The sequence below is a fragment of the Lutjanus erythropterus genome, chromosome 8 (assembly GCF_056507025.1).
Source record: "Lutjanus erythropterus isolate fLutEry1 chromosome 8, fLutEry1.hap2, whole genome shotgun sequence".
Lineage (NCBI taxonomy): Eukaryota > Metazoa > Chordata > Actinopteri > Lutjaniformes > Lutjanidae > Lutjanus > Lutjanus erythropterus.
The window spans coordinates 37,363,525-37,382,778 of record NC_139324.1 but is presented as its reverse complement, the minus strand read 5'-3'; the positions used below and the strand labels follow the sequence as shown (position 1 = coordinate 37,382,778).

General features: G+C 39.4%; 1 protein-coding gene across 3 annotated transcripts; it reads right to left on the bottom strand.

The window, feature by feature from the left end:
* Window positions 1-68: 68 nt before the first annotated feature.
* Window positions 69-16,231, bottom strand: LOC146323241 (homeobox protein PKNOX1-like). Of its 3 annotated transcripts, none has more exons than XM_084725450.1 (11): window positions 16,113-16,231; window positions 11,605-11,716; window positions 8,979-9,109; window positions 6,569-6,740; window positions 5,054-5,254; window positions 4,736-4,886; window positions 4,459-4,556; window positions 3,206-3,334; window positions 3,034-3,110; window positions 2,105-2,271; window positions 69-720 (listed from the first exon to the last, which is right to left on the bottom strand). In XM_084725450.1, the coding sequence occupies exons 2-11, from the start codon at window positions 11,653-11,655 to the stop codon at window positions 542-544; spliced, it is 1,356 nt and encodes a 451-aa protein (XP_084581576.1). In that variant the 5' UTR covers window positions 11,656-11,716; window positions 16,113-16,231; the 3' UTR covers window positions 69-541. The 3 variants fall into 3 exon arrangements, with proteins under 3 accessions (XP_084581576.1, XP_084581577.1, XP_084581580.1); XM_084725451.1 differs by lacking the exon at window positions 16,113-16,231 and adding an exon at window positions 15,656-15,777; XM_084725454.1 differs by lacking the exon at window positions 16,113-16,231 and having other exon boundaries at window positions 4,769-4,886; window positions 11,605-12,306.
* Window positions 16,232-19,254: the final 3,023 nt, after the last annotated feature.

The following is a 19,254-nucleotide window of genomic DNA, read 5'->3' as shown; positions in this document are numbered from 1 at the left end:
TCGTAAGAGTGCGCACATCTACTCAAAACACAAGCATGCAAAAAGTGAAGACAAACCCTTACAGATACAACTTTAAAGTGTTGGCATCCAAAATGAGAATTCAACTCGGGGGACAGGGAAAACAAATCAAAACTCAGTCAACATTTAGTAACGGAGCGTATAAACTTGCTTCGGGTGTTTTAACACTTCTTTTTTTTTTTTCTTCCGTTTGTTTGATTTAATCTTTTTGAGCTTAAATATACAAAAAAGTGCACTCGCATACGTCAACTAAATAATTATAAAACGGTTTCTGAAATGAAACGTCCTGATGTACACACACGCAGCGTAAACCGCCGGTCAGCAGGGTGGAGGGTTGGAAGAGAGCAGGACCGTTCCTGTCACGTCCTGTCGTTTTTGTGCTCTGTGTAAACCTAATGTGTGTGTGTGTGTGTGTGTTTGTACTATGATTCGTGTGTTCGAGAACGCACATGCATTCTGCAGACCTATTTACGCACGTAGTCTTGTGTGTATGTGTAGATCAGAGTGTGAGGGAGTGTGTCCTCTACTGCAATGAGTCGCTGTTGTCCAGGCCCAGCCCGGCCATGTCCTCGTCGTCCTCGTCTCCGCTGTCCCCCGACTCGTCTTCACTGTGGCCTCCCAGCATCACCTGCTGTACCGCCAGCGTGGCGCCATCTGACGTCAGGCTCTGCAGACCCTCCACATTCATGGTCACCATTGTACCTGAGAATCAAAGAATTACTTGTGACAATACCCTTAAAAAATATTCATCAGTCTTTTACGAGTGCAACAACAATTCTCCAAATGGCAAGAAATTATTTATATGTGATTCTGAAGTCTAAATAGTTGAGACAAAGTAAATCAAAGTCCACATTTGCAGTGTAACCCTGAAATGTTCAGGAACATATGGGCTCGTGTGAATGGGAACTTGAACTGATCATTGATAGAGCTTTCCAAAAGTACAGGAACTTTGGGGTTGTGGCTTGCTGTGCTTAACATTTCTGACAGATGAGAGCAGGCTTACGACACGTCCCACAATGAGTGACTATTCTATGTGACAACACTGAACATTCACCGGTGAAATCATGCTCAGCTGACAGACCAGAGGATTTTGGCTCCTCATACCTAAACAGCGATACTGTTAACCTTTTTTTATACATTTAAACTTTGACATGTGTACTGACTGCTGGTCAAATTAGAGCGGTTGTTTTCACAACACAGTGCTGGGGGCATGATGCAGGAGCTAAGTACCCAGATGGGCTGCTCTTATCCTCTTATTTGGGACTGGTACATCTGTAAGATGCAGCGACTCCACTGTTGGCCTTTTTTAAGATCAGGAATGTGAAGTTTAGGGTTTTTTTAAATGGATTGTGAGATGTGGTGACTATTTCTTACTGTACAACACAACATGTACTGTATTTATCTGTTACAGCTGAAGCTCTGGGCCGAAAATCTCTAAATTAGCTCCTCTGCCTCAAATACACAAGCAGCACATTCACAGTGGAATAGAGGCCACAGTTGTTATAACAGTTTTTGGGCTGTTTTTTAATCAGTTCAGTGTAGATGATGTAAAGCTCTATTTCTAATGTGAAGTCAGCATTCAGAGAGCTTCACTAAACACAGGCTTTGCTCAGACTGCAGGAAAATCACATTTGTTGCTCTAATCAAATCTCAAAGACAGACTGATCAGATTGGATTTGTTGATCCTTGGAAATTTGATTGGTGTCACATTTCAAAACCATCTGCAAATGTGGCTTGGATTTGATTTTCAAAAATCACATGTTTTTTTTGATGTTGTTTTTTTTACTGTCCAGACTTTTTAAATTCAATCTGGATATACCAAAAAATATTTTGGGCTGACAGTCTGTGCAGGACTACAGAGACAGACCACGTTCTGTTAAACAGTGATCGATTATTAGTGACATAATGTACAGTAATATATTATAAGCAATTCTAGATGAGGTTTCTTATAGCATGAAAAACCAAAGTCTTCATCTCCACTAGTTTTAATATTTACTACAGCCACACAAAAAGGGGCGGGGCTGTATTTAGCTTTCAGTTTACATTTAACTTGAACACAAAGAGTACACAGAAAACGGCTGCGTACCGTCTGGCATGGTAACTTGCTGATGAGTGCCTCCTCCCGCTGCGATGGAGTCGGGCCAGAAGCGCTGCAGTGGCCGGTTCTGAGGAGTCTTCTTCTTGGCTTTTGGTGTCTCGGAGGAGCTGGCGTCCAACATGGGCTGCAGGATTCGCCTCCGTGCATTTATAAACCTGGAGACACAAGACAACACAGGTTGGTTTTTCTCCATCTGTGTTGACGCTGGCTGGAACATGTGTTTCTGTGGTTTCTTGCAGGTGTAGCAGAGACCTGTACACCTTCGGTCCGGACAGGCTGTGATGAAATCATCTGAGCCTAAAATACCCCCAAACAAACAGCAAACTTGTTTCTTTTAGTCTGAGAAGGATAAATTAATGTAGCAGCAACAAAAGTGTAAAGGGAAAACAGTTACCCATCTGTTATTGAGGCTGAATGTGTATCTGCACTCTGGCAGAGCGGAATTGTACTTCTGGGAAGAAACCTGTTGTGTGATCCTGAGGTCAACACCACATGTTTGCCTTTTTTGTTTCAGACCGTGGAAAATCTTTGAACAGGATGTCTCAGTCCAATTCACCACCAACAGTTTTACTTTTACTTTCAACATAGAAAAAGATTAGAGAAACTAGTTTGCATTTATCAGGAGGATTTCTGGGGGGCATCAACAATCAGCTGACGGACTAATCAGTTTTCCACAGTGGGTAGAAAAAGTCACAAGAGTGCCATAAAAATAAGAAATCTATAAAAGAATAAGAAAATGACAGTGGAAATATTATTTAAAGAAATTACTCTTTTCCTAGATATTTTTTTATCTTTATGTATTTATTTTTAAATGTTTGAATTGTGTGTTTTGTTTATTCTTTCCCCAACTGCTTTTGCCTGAATGAACACATTCATCCTGTCAGCAATTTAAATGCAAAAGAAAAGTCTAAACTCACCAGTTGTTGACCTGCAGAAGTGTCAGGTTTGTCTGAGTGGCGATCTGTTTCTTCTCATCCTCTGTTGGATACGGGTGCTGCAGAAGAGAACAGCAAAGAGATGCTTCACTGTTTTGTTTTGAATTGACATGTGAAAGAGACAGAGTTGACGCTCACAGACGGACGGACTCACCCCGATGTGCTGAAAGAGCCACGAGCGCATGACATTGGTGGCGTGTTTGGGCAGAACACCGCGTTTGTTCTTGGTTGAATTGTCGTCGTGATTGAAGAGGTTCAGGTCCTGGTGAAACTGCAGCTGGAGCTGAACAGACAAACACTTGTTTAGACACCTCTCTCTTTGTTTGACCAATGTAGAAGTCAATGATCATGTAAATTCTAATATTACTGCTATAAAAGGTTGGTGTAGAATAATAACTTGATGATTTGAAGTTGCACTATCTAGTATATTTAATGTACCACTGTAAAGCCTGTAAAAAAAAAAGACTTGTTTGAGGAATTAACATTAGTCTGTCTCAAAAGTTTTTTTCTCTGTTGGACCCCATTTGAAGGGTAGTAAAAGTTCCTACTCCCCCAACATACAGGAACCTCTGATTTAAGCCGTGTTTCCACTGCATGGCACAGCTCAGCTCAACCTGAAGCACTTTTGGCAGCAGGTATTTTTCATGATTAGGTTTTTCCACTGCAGCTGGTACCCTATTAATGCAGGCAAGATATCATGGCATCATTTTCAACAACACAAACACACACAGAACGATGGAGGATATGTTTTCTTTGGAGATCATTCCATCAGCAACCAAACATTTCCACCACGTGGGACTGGTTCTGTTCCTGTTCATGCACTGAGATTTTGAGGAATCTGTCCGAAAATAAACTAGTTAATAACCTAAAAAATTTCATTTCCAGTTAAAAGCAAAAAAAACAACAGGTTGACCTGAGGTGAAGCTGGTGTGCATAGTGCAACCCTCTGTTGATGACATGCCACAGGCTGGTTTTGAACCCACGGCCATGTCTAAGGATTCTTGCGCTCTACCAGGTGAACTACCCAGGCACCCTGCTACACAGATTCTTGAATGAAACCGACTGAAGAACCAGAACCGATTGGTGGAAAAGGGATAACAGAAGAACTCCTGCACTTCACACGACTGTTCTCTCTCTGTTTTTTTAAGATGATTTTTGGGCTTTATTTGACAGAGACAGCTGAAGTGAAGACAGGAAAGGGGGCAGAGAGAGAGGGGATAACACGTACCGTAATGTGTAATTTTCTTTTTGTTAAAATGGATTTGGTATTGAAACGCAAAGCCAAGGTATCGGTAATGGTATTGAAAAGTTTTGAATGATACCCTGCCCTCGCTGAGCTGTACCCTGCAGTGGAAACATCATCAGACAACACAGCAGCCTTCACAGACACACAGAGATATGTGCTACCTGATTGTTTTGGACGCGTATTGTCCCGGGAGACAGAGCCTGTGTTACCACCTGGCCCTGAGGAGTGACAACTGTAACAGGCTGGTACACCGTGCCACCTGGAATTAAGATGCACACACACACACACACACACACACACACGCACACGCACACGCACACACATGCACACACACGGCTTAATATAATCTGCTGAGCTGCAGAGTGCACATAAAGCTCTGATCAGAGTGTCCCACTGGTACATGATGACATGTCAGCTGCAGTCACAACAGTACAGTACCTGAGGGAGGGGTTGTATGCCACGGTGACATACCTGCGACCACCTGGGTGGGGTTGACAGCTGTCACGGTAACGTTCCCTTGCTGCAGGGCTGACGCAGGCACCACGATTTGACCCTGGGGGCTGATGGTCCCCGAGATAGAGCTGGGGGTCTGTGGAACAGAGAGCAGGCCTCAGTAACATTGTTTCATGTTGATGGATCTTTAACTTGATTTTTACAACATGTTGATTTGACTTTATTATTGTGCAGCACTGAAATCAGCTGACACGCATTAAGGGCAAAGAATCGCCACAGTCAGTGTCCACCTGCAATTCGTACCTGAGTCTTGGTGGGTGAGAAGCTCTGGACTTGGCCTTGAACGGGGGAGTACGGGCTTCCCGGGTCTCCACTCAGCAGAGTCTCGCTGTTCATCTTCGTTTTGAGGCAGGCGATGTAGCGGCTGCAGAAGTCCTTACACAGGTCACTCACCTTCTCCAGCTCCAGCAGGTGGATCCGCAGCACCTGGATGGCTTTCACCATCTACACATCAGAGGGATTCAAAAATGGTTACTGGCAGTCTGCAGAAAGGAGACTGAATGTTTGTCCATTCTTGTGCCTCATGTTGAGGATTTAGACACTAAACTTAGATAATCAGTCTCACTCTTGCCCACTTCTGTTCATTACATAATTTCCACTCCTTTGATGTTCTGCTGCTGACTTCTGATTTTATCCCAGTATTTTACTTTTTATCTGCAGGATTCACAAGTTTGAATTTAATAATTATCCACAATCATACCAGCCAAAGTATTTATTAAGTGTGATGCTGTGTTTCCCCTACCATTGCCTTGAACGAAATAAAATATTTTATTTATGTTTTTCACTTAGTTTATGTGCATTCCTTTCATTTCAGCTCAGTGTGTGAGTCTTAACTGTGTTTTACTGTCTCTTACAGTCACACTGGTTTCTCTCCTCTGCTCTCGACGAAGAGCAGAGTCACTTCCATTTTGCACATAAGCACAGAAACATCTAAGTGTTAAATTTGACAACGGAATAAGTTGTGGTGGTAGATAGTATAATGAGGTTTACTGCTTTGTGAGGGCAGACACAGTGAATCTAGGGTAAACACTGTATTTTTAATTGATTATTCTGGATGCTTACTTGCCAACTACAAGTGACAAAGGTTGAATCAGACAGTGATATGACCACCAGGAGCAAAAGCTAAAACACTGAACATTTAGAAATACACTTGAGGTAAAAAAGTTCAACCTGCGCCCTTCAGACAGGTCAGGGTCAGTTCCAGCACAGAGCAACATGTTGTATTTCTAACAACTTAAGATTCACCAGCTCTGTGACACTGATTGCAGCATCTAATCATTCTGTAGAGATACTGTATTCTAATCGATAGGTGGACGGGACTGCAGCTCAATATGCTGCTGAGGTTAAAGGTCACTCACATGTGACTGTGAGAGTAAGTTGGGGGCTCCTTTTTGTATTTCTTTGTGAAATACCTCATGTCCCTGTTTTGGTTTTGTCAAATACCTCAGAACTAAAACTGGTTTTCAGTCGTCTGCTTATGTTTTCAGCCCAAACACTAACTAGACATACATGAACGGGTGCTGAGGGTCCAACAAATACTGAAATTAGATTACATATCAGTCAAATTTAAGGTTTGACTCAAACTATTTTAAACCTCTTTTTCCTTTTTATAGTTTTGTGACTTGTTGTTTTAAGAAGCTTTTAAAAAAATTTTACTCATGGGTCAAAGTAGTGTGTTACACAGAAAAGAAAATCTTTCTTCAGGGGAAAAACAAAAAACAAACAAAAAAACAACTTTTCCCCCATGAGGTTTCTCACCAAATTGTCGAGTTCAGGGTCTTCGCTGAAGAAGGGTTTGCCCTCCTTCTCCTGATTGCGGACGAAGTTCTCGATATCCACGTCGAAGCTTGCCGAAGTGATGCAGTCCGAGCTCAGTGTGGACTGTTCACACTTCTCAAACAGCAGGGCCAGGAGAGGGAACAAGGGATGTCTGTGAAAAGTACACACAAAACAAGTTGGTAAAATGAGCACTTATTTCAAAAGGACAAAGTACAGTTGCTCCGCAGTAATAAAGATGAAGTGCAACAAACTAAACAAAAAAAGGGGTTAAAGCCATAGTTCAGATTATCTGAAGTGTGACTGTATGAGGTACTTTATTCATTTGCATGCACAAATCTTCTACAAAAGGGAGCACAAGAAAGAAAAAAACATACATAAAAGAGAAAATACTTTGTTTTAACACCAGGGGGGATAAATAAAAAAATAAAAGATCATTTATTTAGAAGCAAAATTAATTACTACAAGATTTAATTGCTTTTTGCTTCAAAGAGTGCCAAGTTTAATCAATGTTTTGGTTGAATTCCTTATTGTTTCCTACCTGTAAATTTACATTCATGGATATGAAATTTTCCATTATAATAAGGTTAATTATGTATACGTCTTCCAGGAGACCAAACAATAAATTCTCTTCCTGCACAGGACAAAAGCCTTATCAATACTTCCAACAATAAAAACACAGATTCTGCAAGAATCTCTTCACCAAACCAAAACTAATGCACAACAGATTCAGGACATCCATTACAGAGACTACAACTGACATCAATGTCTCTCTAAAATCTTTAGCTGGAGTTTAAAAGAGATTTCCTTGACTTTGTTGGTGATTAAGTATTGATTAGTTGGAGGCCAGGCCTTCTTCTATACTACATCATTAACAATCAGTTCCAGTATGAAATCAGATAGTAATGTGGTAATATCTCTTTGGAACAAAGCTCTTACAGATCTGATATTATTACCAGGAAAAACTGGACACACATTTTTTCCTTATGGGAGTGTATGCTGGAGAAAACATGGACAACTGCTGGGCTTTAACCCTCGAAAGAGAAATCAAAACAGCACACAGACACCAGAGGGTTTCTTCACCAAATACTTCTGCAGAATTCCCAGGTGTCAAAGGGATATTATATTCTGACAGAAACTCTTCATACGTAAAGAGAAGGACATGATTATTAAATACTTATCTACACAATACAATAATACAATATTACTCTGACAACAATATTCCATGAAGACAGATTTGTACTTATATGAAATCTCCTTTCTATTCCCTACAGACAAAGTTAACAAGCTGCCATTACTGTGGTGGTGCAAGTTAATGCGAGCGTCATAAGTTTACAATTTTCTGCTTTTATGAGTACTTTTTTTGGTGAAAAATGCCTGCAACAAATTCAAATTCATACAATATTTTTAATATATAATACACAATATTTTATCACTTAAATGTGGCGCAGGTGGTCCGTTTCTGTTCACCATTATCGATTTATAGTTATTGTCGCAATCATCATCGAACTACTGCGTCAAATTTGAAGAATGTTAATATCGTCACCCTAAAAGAAATCTTCATCAGTTACTGAGAGCCATGGTCTAACTTTGTCAGTTCAGTTTGGTTGGTTTGGATATCTGGCTTATATATCGGCAGTTCAACATTACAAAACTCTGTCTAACAGCAATTTAAAATGGTAAAAATATTCAAAATACAGTGTACACTTAACTGAAATTGATTTTTTTAGGTGTCTAAAAGATATTTAACTGCGGACCCTGTCCACAGCAGTACACTGCTTAGCCTCCAACACCGGTACTCCTGCTGCTTTTTCAAACTGGGGACGTGTCAACCGCCATCTGCTGTAGGTAATGCACTCACTATGGATAGGTACCTCATACTGCCACACTTCAAGTGATACGAATTACCCCTTTAAGGGTGAAAACAAACGCTTGTAAATCCCCTGTCGAGACAAATTGCTGTATTAACTGCTGTATAGTTTTCTTCTTCTATTGTATATCCATTATGAACACACGACCACAGCCATATGATGCTACAGTTCAACGCAGTACACTGTTCATGAGACCATGTGACTTGTTTGTCGGCTCTGATTAGACTGTAAGTGGGCAGTGTGAACAAAACAAAAATGGAACAAACATCTCCATTAGATCAGACAACAAACAAAATCAGCAGGCGGTGTTAAAACACCCTTCAGATGCCAGAGAGCAACATGGGAGTCACATGGACAAAGGGGAGGACTTCACAGACATCAGATGATATTTCATAGTGATGGTTTAATTTCTGGCCGATCTGGCAGTAATGAAGTTAAGTCAGGAAAAGAACGGACCAGGACAGGAACACAGGGATGTTGTTCTGATTCTCTCACAAACACACAAGCAGAGTTATTTCTACCGATATATGGAGGCTTTGTCCGCGTCCATGGGCGTCTGCGGCTCTGTGGGTGCCGGGCTGGGCGCCTCTGCCAACGTCCCCTCCATGAACTTCTGCTCCGTATCGCTGTCTACCGTCGCCACACCTTGCATCTGCGGAAAGAGAGAAAACAAAGAAATGATAAGAGTGACAGAAAGAGAAAGAGAGACAGAAACTGACAGAAGAGGTGAAGGGAAAGGCGGGGAATGAAGAGACATGAAGACATCATGTGAAGAACAAGAGTAGCCGCAGGGCAAAACTTCACACAGAGCCTCGCTTCAATATGAACCCTGTGGAGAAGTCATGAGGACGTGGTCTGACAACCACTTTCCAAAACTATACATTTCTCACACCAGTGTGTGTGTGACTATAGTCGTAAGACTTGTTTACTGTGATCAACAACAAGACAGAAAGACTTACTGATAGTCATGAGTTTTCAGTCCCTCACTCTGTTAGAGTTACCTGATTTTTCAGAAGTTTTTTCTCTTGTTGTTGCTCTTAAAGGAATAGATTGTTTCTAGTGCCATGCCAACTGCATCTACTGTAGAAAATACACCGACTATGGAGAAGTACTTCCTACGACCACACTTCAAAAAACCCAGACGCTGTATTGCTCCCTCCAAACCCACTGGGCTGTCACAATAGCTGCAATTCTGAAATACAGCGCTATTGACAAACCAACCACAACAACCACTTTGCTCATTTGTTTTCTCTTTCTCCATGAGCCAAGACTTTTTTACAAGTCAGAAAATTTTACTTTACTCATACTGCAACTGTCTGTATACTGTACAGCACATCATTATTATACTTTATTAGTATATATATTATACTATAATGGTAACTATAGACAGAGAGAGGCTCCAGTATCAGAGCCAAGTGCATTCTTAGATTAATAATTGATATTATCGTACACAATTTAACAACGATTTTTCAAAAAAGGAAACCATTTGTTCATTTTAAGAGACTTGTCTTATATTTTTTTTGTGTATTTACTATTGCTCTTTAATAAGACGAAAGTACTTCTTATCTGATTACTCAATCAGTGGAATAAATAGCATAATAAATGCTCTGAAAGAAACAACATAACTAAAAAAAAATGGAAATGGTCAAACTGTAGGAATTCATTTGCAACATTGTGTGTTGTGAATTTGTACCTCACCGTTGAGTCAACCCAAATAACCGCAGGCAAAATTCCATGACCACGATGGTCCTACCAGACCTCTTTGACAAAAACAGTAATGTAACCTCACAGAACACAGGAGCTGCTGTTCCACCACTGCCTGCATCTGTTAGTTTGTTTGTGTTATTGTGCAACTTTGATGAAATGTAAACCAAACCTTTAAAATGCACACTTTAAGTCACAGAATTAAACTAACACATTGCAGCAGCAGTAGACCAACAACTTCTGTGTTCTGTGAGGTAAGATTTTTGTTGAAGTAATCTGGTGGGAGCTACCTGACAGCAAGGTAAAGCTGTAAAAATATTCTAAATATAGCGTAAATTTAAATGGATATAGATTTTTTTGTGTCTAAAATACGTTTCCTGCTGTCCCAGTCCACAGCAGTACATTGCTTGACTTCCTACAATGGTACTCCTGCTGCTTCTCCAAACTAGGGGCATGTTGACTGCTATCAACCATAGGTAATACACCAACTATGGATAAGTACCTCATACAACCCGACTTCAAAAAACCCCAACTATCCCTTTAAGGTATCTCCAGCACACAGATGCACTAAAATATGTCTGCATTCAATCGTGCCCTCGAGTCTCTTCACAATGCGTTGTGGCTAGACTGCATCCAGACACAATGCAGACATAAACACTGACATATCTGGTGTTCAATCTGATTACCACTCAAATGTAATCTAGAACCTGTGCACACCTATCAACGGATGCAAATAAACAGACACATTCAAATGTGGCTGAAGCCTCTGCAGTGCTCCACTCCAGGCACATTCATAGATTAGGAGCCAAGTTTCTCCTCCTTTTCTTTCACACATTTTCACACTGTGCCTGCCTGCCTACCAGCAAACACAGGATCCCTTCCAGAGCATAAATCCCATCCCCAGCCATGTGACGGAGACCAACAATGACTTAGATTGAGTGCAAACAAGCTAAAAATAATCACTTGCTTGGGGTGGAAAATTTCTCATTAGTCATAGATCCTTCTCAGCTCTCGACACCCCCAAATTTGGCACTTGAATAAAGATGTTTTGTAAGCAATTTACATAAGCACAGACACATAAACACTTGGCAGAAAACGGGGCTTTATACACTGCACCAGTGTCTCTCATACAGTGATATATTTGTGGTGGCCTGCCACAGCAGACAGACATGCATGCCACCAACAGATTACCAAAACTGATGTAATAGCATTAACACTGCCTGTGTTCTAGTGTTACATGCATTAAGTGTTTCCCTTTGTTTGGCTATCCAGGCCGACTTATCACTGCTAAAAATAACTGGGGGATCCACAGGCAAAGGATGCATAATACTGAAGTTGTAGCCTGGAACATGTAAGTGTCGTTATTGCAAGCAACTTCAGCAAACGAGCGAAAAAAGAGCAGTTGGAGCAGATAATTCAGGCCTTGAGGTCCCTGTCACCCACCTGCTGCTCTCCCTTTGGGTACTTGTCTATGGAGACCGACTGGGCTGCCATCACGTTCACTGCAGATGCTGCAAACACTGGGGCATTATAGAGACCAGGACAGGTGGCCAACCTGCACAATACACAGATCACACAGTTAGATGAGCTTTTAATAGTAGTTTTGTTCTGTCATGATGTCAAAATGAGATTATTATTAGATTATGTAAACTGGGCAAATGCAATTTCACAGACTGGAGCTGCAATTCGTCGAATAGTCATTAACTATTAAATCTATCGCCAAATATTTTGAGAATTAATTTCCTTTTTTTTTTAAATAACAATTCTCTGATTTCATCTTCTTAAATGAGAAACTTTTCTCGTTTCTTTAGGTCTTTATCTTTGGGTTGTGGACAAAATAAGACATTTGAGGACATCGTCTTGGGCTGTGGGGAACACTGATCAACATTTTTCACCACTTTCTGATGTTTTATGGACCAAGCAACTAGTCGAGAAAATAATTGATAGATTAATCAACAGTGAAAATAATCATCAGTTGCAGCCCTAAAAGGGACCCTCACCACAAAATCAAAAATACTTAACCAAAGTGCTATTTTTCCATCTAGATTGTTTTGGTGTGAGCTAACAAGTTATGGATGAATATTATTTACAATTTATTTTCTTCCAAATCACATCTGGTGACGACATCACCACGCAGAGGTAAGTATGCATGTCTGCAAAGAAAAGAGGTTACAGCTCAGCTGAGGATGCCATTAAAATTTGAATTAGGGTTGCACAATTAACTGCAATGTCACCAAGTGCCATACCCAAACTGAATAATCATTCCAACTAATCGTATCTTATATCGCTATTGCAATTTCAGTGTCACAAGCATAGACGCCACACTGGCCTTTGGATTCTACGTCAACGTCACCTCCATATTGGACCGGGCAATACTGGCCTGTGAACGCATGAATGTAAATGGGAGAGCTGCCATTTTTCTGGATAAAAGCACTACAACATTGAGATTTCTTAACCTAACTTAAAGAGTTGTTTTTTATGAAGCGCTCTACATGGACTAAGCTGGGGGGAAAATTTTTTTTTTTTTCTAATTATGGACCCTTGAATATAACAGGACTCACTGAAATCAGTTGAGGAGTAACAGTTGCATTGCTTTTTATCCAGAAAAACCAAAGCTCCCCATTTACTTTCATTTGTTCCGATATGAGCCCTGCTTGATCCTCGTCGCTGCTGTATCATAGCAACTGGGAAAACTGCTCAATGCGGCATCTACGTATAAATTTCTATGGCCTTTCGTCTGTCCATCCTTTTGCTTCCATCTGTGCAGTGTAGTTTGGTAGAAAGAAAATAGTTCCTACATGAAACTGCTTACAACAAGGTGTGTGGATAATCTTGAGTAACTGGGTCATGATTTCTAGGAAGAGACATTTAGTTCCATTAAGACTGGGGAGAAGGAAGACAAGTCACAGGCCAGTATCTCCAAAACTTGTCAGCTCACAGCAAAACTAACTAAATCATTGGTGTCAAACCCATTTTAATATTTTTCATTTTGGGGTGAATTGACCCTTTAAAAGGAGGTTGAATGTGCTCATTTTCTTACAGCAAAGAACTGATATTGCTAATTAATGTAAGTTTAAGGTGGGTAAGCATTAAAAAGTCAGGATGCATGACACTGACTTATTCAGCTGATACAGATAACCAATAATTACCTTCTTCCATGATGGGAAATTAACTTTTTAAAATGTGAACATCAACCAGCAGCTGGAAGATAAATGTTGGAATTCACCATAATTTAGTGTCTGAAATCTACCAGCCTCTTTCACTTTGATATTTCATCAGCATTTGGCTGGTGCCTCATGCCAATTTCCTGTCCCACAGGCTGCTTCTCGTGGCTGACGATATGATAACTGATAATTTCCCATTTCTGTATTTTCAAAAGAAGTTCACATACCTTGAGGGTAAGAAAGGCTAAAATGTTCTGAGCAACGGCAATTTAATATTCCACAGCTCTGACCAAACCAAATTTAACAGCGATTGCTATTAAAACAAAAACAAAGAACAGTTCTGAGTCTTCAAATGTTAATTTATTTTTAAGTTCGTAAAAAACTTAAAATATCTCTTGGCTTTCATGGAGTAGTTTGCCTAAGATTTCAAATTAAATGTTTTGGCACAATCTGTCAAATCGGATATTATCATGGCCATCTTTGTTGAGCTAAAACTTTTTTATTGAAAAAATAAATGATCTAATTATCTCATTACTGGACAGTAACATATCGGCCAAAAATTTAAAACAAACCTTGTCATCAAAATTGAGCATGTGTTTGGAGTAGAGCTGGACAACACATCAATATTAGAGCAATGTTGTGATATGCAACTAGAAATAATTTAGATTGTGATATTGTTATATCATGATGGGGAATTCTTAAATTAATCGCCCACTATTTTGATAATCGATTGATTAGATTGATAAGAAAAAAGTCAAAATTCTCTGATTTCAGCTTCTTAAATGTTAAAATCGGGTTTATTTAGTTCTTGGTGACAAACTGAATATCTTTAGATTGTGGGCAAAACAATTTGAGGACACCCTCTTGGGCTTTGGGAAACACTGTTCGACATTTTTCACCTTTTTTGGATATTTTACAGACCAATCAACTGTAATCACTTAATCAAGAAAATAATTGAGGGATTAATCAATGACAATAGTCGATTAAAATAATCTTCAGCCGAAGTCCTAATTTTACGAAAGTGTCAGAAGTCATCTCTACAATATTGCCAGAATGTCCATAAACACATCTGGTCAAAAATGTCATGACATTTATTTAATCTATATCACCCAGCCCTAATGGTATCATATTGTATAAGCTCATCATGTTTGCACTATAAAAGAATTAGCGGTATGTTATTTTAGAGAAATGTGTATACCAAGATACATATCATATATCGTGGACTAGCCTAAAAATAGATTATTTACAAGCCAAATTGTCCAGCCCTGGTTTGGTGGACATTTATTAGAACAGCAGGAATAATGAAAACAAAAATAAAATATCACAAAAACCTCTAATCCAACGTTCTGTACTGGTAGAGACACACACATCTGGGCAAAACAAGGGATTGTGAAGGCACCCTCAGGAAAAAACACCAACATTACATTAGGGAACTCCGTTTACTTATATCTTTGTATACATTTCATTTAATCATGAACATTAATGTTCACGCTAATCCTAAAGAACAAAAGGAGGCTGATAAATCGAGCCTGAGGTGTGCTGTTGTGATAATAGCGATCTTATGTTAACGTTACCCTGCAACTGTTTTAACACACCCACCACGATGAAGTTAGCTTTTAGCCCCGTGTTAGCCCCTCACACACCATTTGTGGCGGCAAAGGGGATAAAAGTTTAAAAAGCCTTTGGGCTAACATGAGCCAACTGTCCTCTGACTGGTACAACGTTCGTGCAACACACAGACAAAGAAGCTCGGCTGGAGTGAGCCTTGTTTTTACACAATATTTAGCTGTTAGCCTGTACCGTTAGCGCTACACTCGCGTTAGCTACCGAACCCAGTCTCAAAGGGAACCCCACACACGCGAAGAATCTCGCGAGAGTGGTCAATTTAACCTAAACTATGATCTTTCTATAACCCTCACCAAGTATTTTCTGTCCTTCAGAATACCCAGATCCTAACCATATCGTTGCCTCCTTGTAAACTTTAATCAATTTGCACACAGTTAGTAACAAATAAACTGCGTACACAAATCTCGCGAGACTTTCGCAAATAAAGGGCTCCCTTTTAGACACAACCGTCTGGGGTTAACTCAAAGGAGCAGCCATCTGGTTAGCTACAGCTAGCGTTAGCAAGGTAGCTAACTGTTAACTTAAAAGTGTTTCTCACGCTGCTACGGTGCAGCCAAAATGCAAAGCGCCATATTTAGAAAAGGAATCACTGCCAGAAAAACAAGCTAACGCAGTTAGCTAACATTAGCCAGGTACAAAAAAAAGACCCCGCTGCGGATTGATACAGAGCGAGCCAAATAACAGGACAGCCTCGGCCGCTTTACCGTTTCTTTCTATTAACATTTTAAATGAATATGCATCTCTTGTCAGCCGTGTGCAGTGATATTAAAGAAGCATCGGCTTCACAGCAGGCTAGCCCGGCTGATCCTCAAATCCTTCCCACATCAGTCAATCAATCAAGCGGGGACAGCTGCCCTCTCCCTCCCCTCCCCTCCGCGGTAACGTTACAACTGTCGGGCCTCGTTTCTTGCTCTCGCCCTTTGCTTTTCCACAATCCTCCTCTGCCCCCAAAACGCCGACATATTTTTTTACCCCCCCTCCCCTGTATACAGATTTTTTTTTAATTCTTCCCGGAGCTCTCGCGCTTCTCCTTCCCTTCCACAAACACCCTCCGCTGCCCGGACTAGGTCCGCGCTCCTCGCCCCGGGGCATTTTTGCGTGCGGCCCAGATTGTTTGATTGATAGGGAACGGAAAAAGAGGGATTTTGAGTGACAGCTTACCTGAGTGCCAATCTTCGTCACACTGACAAGCGGCTGCAGCAATCGGGACCCGCAGTTGTCGCGTTGCGTCATCGCGTAAGGGCACGCAGGGGCGCTCGGCTCATGAATATTTATGTAGTGGGCGGAGACATGACGTCCTGCTGCCTCAGAGTCCCTCTGCACCCTGCTGGGTTTGTTCTTGCTTGGCAAACGCTGTTCACTGCCCTCATTTACACATTTTCTGTGTATATCTCCAGCTTTACACTGCTTTATTCATATTACCTCATCATATACACACAAATGCACTAACATAATGATAATGGAATGTAACTAATAACATTTACTCAAGTACTTGAGTACAACCTGTAAAAGATTTTAATTAGATTTCTCTTACAATAAACACTTTCCACAATGACAACCCAAAGATGCACAGTCCTAACGGCAAAATAAAACATGAGTCAAAGACAGAACAGAAGGCAACGCAAAACAAGACTTAAACCAACACCCATCTACTCCACATCTGTACACAAGCTCAACATCTGTATATTCCTATATGATCAGCTCACTCACTTCATCAACTTAAATCTTCCCCAACAAAACTATTCTTCAGATTGTGACCAATAGTTGTGTCGTAGGTGACATTATTGTCCAATTATCCTTCATTCTAACAACACCACAAAATAAAATAAAAAGAAAAGAAAAAATGAAAAAAATAGGTAAATGAAATAAAATCTTCTTTTCCTCTTTTCTTTATGCACACAATGCTTTTATATATTATGTTAGTATACTGTAGTACTATATTTCTCCCCTTATGATTTCAAATTGAGTCAATCAAAGAATCATTTGCACAACAGGATTGTCCTTTGAAATTAGGGTTATAGTTCTTTCATGCAATACACAAAATACAACATGTTTACAGAAAATTCATTAAATTCAGAATAGAATAGTACACGTGATAGTACATGATCAGTAGTATACATATACACCTGGGAAATATTTCTGTTTTTTAATTAATACTTTCTCTTGGATCTGCTTCTCCTCTGAAAAGAACAATAATAATGGTGATATTCATACTTTATTTAATAAAGAAATGGTCTCTGATCCAAATAAATAACAGATAAATAGAATTCCTTAAAAATAAAGCTAAGGAAGTGACTTGTAAAAGGATTCATCACTGTTATTCATCCAGTGTTTTACTGCAGAGTTATAAACAATGGCATTCATGTGGCCAGGAACCAGAAATTAAGCCTTAATTCTTTTATTTGGATTTTAAATAATTTTATTTATGCCTTTAAACTTTCTATATTTATTTACATTTTTTTTTGCCCCAACATGTTCCTGTTCTGTATTTTATACAGACACAAGAAAAATAATTTTCAGCGTTCTGATAATCCAGTGGGTTTTTCAAATGAGTGTTCAAACAAACACCCTAGAATTTTCTCAACCCACAAGATAACACAGTGGACACTGACTCTACATGCCAGGAATAATATTATGATGTGTGAATAATCATTCCTTTACTTGTTCATTTATTGGGCTTAAATGAGTCAAATCTAATGTATTGTGTCTAAATAAATTACTGGAATCAGCCTTTAAAAATACCCATCATGCAGAATCCAAACAGCCCAAGTCCCATAAAGAACTGCAGAGGACGTGACCTCAGTGACCTCAGTGGTAACTACAGCACTGGTTTGGCTTTTATTTATTTTTTTTACACACTCTTCTTCCAAAACAAATCAATATTATATCAGCATGTTAATTCTATTACTTGCAAAATAAGTTTTCTGCAAATCTGCATTTTCCAATCATAAACCATTTCTTTTCAAGTTTCAAACAATACATTAATGCAATCCCATTAAATAAAACATTAAAACACTGAATATATGTGGCCTTTGTAACATTTTACAGTGTGAACGGATCAGTGGTTTGTAGTTTGGATTCTGCTTTGATGAGTATTTTACAGGTGATGATTCAACTATTATTGTCTAATGAAGCAATGCATTAAAATGGATTAATTTGAGCCCAATAAATGAACAAATAAAGAATGTAATATTTATCTATCATAATATTATTCCTGGCATTCCTAGTCCACTGTGTTATTTGTTGGTTTAAAAAAATGTCTCTCTGAATAATCATTTGAAAAATTATCTCAAAATAAACTGTCACAATGCTGAAAATATGTTTGAGTGTGAGTCACTAAAATACTTTTTGTTTTTTCTTACAGGACAGAGACATGTTGGGGAAAAATGTACAGAAATGGTTTCTGGTCAAATTCTTCTGGTTGATAGTGGACCAAAAATTGCAGATTGATTACCCCCAGTAATCAATAAAGTATTGTTTATGTTTTATTTTATTTATGTATTTGGGGACAATGTACAGTTTTTAACTGCACTAGGGATCAATTAAAAGATCACTTAGATAGATCTTGACTTACTTCTATTTAATAATAATTTAAAAAAAACTTGAATATTTCCATTTTGATACCATGTATCTCCAGGGTTGATTTTTTGAATGTTTGTGATAAACTGAAGGATGAAGTTTTCCTTTATGAGTTGAGAAAATTATCCTCCCTCAGCCAAATAAACTCTTAAAAACTCTCCTGGGGCTCAGCTGGAAAATCCATCGTCACAAATCCAAAAACACACCCACACTACAAACACATGATGATCTTATAGACCATGATGCATTGCTGTAGATCAAAGTATCCAACAGTACATTAAGTGGTTAAAACCTGAAAGATCCACAGCAGTAAAATGAATCCAAAAGCATCAGATATTATAATAAAACACCTTTTGCTGAAAATAGTTACATACTTTTACTTAATTAAGGTTCTGAATGCAGGACTTTTACTTGTAGTATTTTAGCAGTTTTACTGAAGGATCTGAATATTTATACCACCACTGCGTGACAACAGATGCTGATTGTTGTCTCCTAAAAGAACGCATATAGCTGCAATAATTAGGGCATTATGTGCAGGCAGGCAGGCTAAAAGGGAGTGAAAACTGTAATCATTAAAATAGAAACACAGATAAACCACTTGCACACTCAGCTCTATTCAAATGACCCCCCCAAGGCAGAAAAGCAGCACAAAAGAAGCGTTTGATCTTCCTATCCCTTTACATGCATATTCCTTTTTATAAGACAAAACAGAATCACAGCAGAC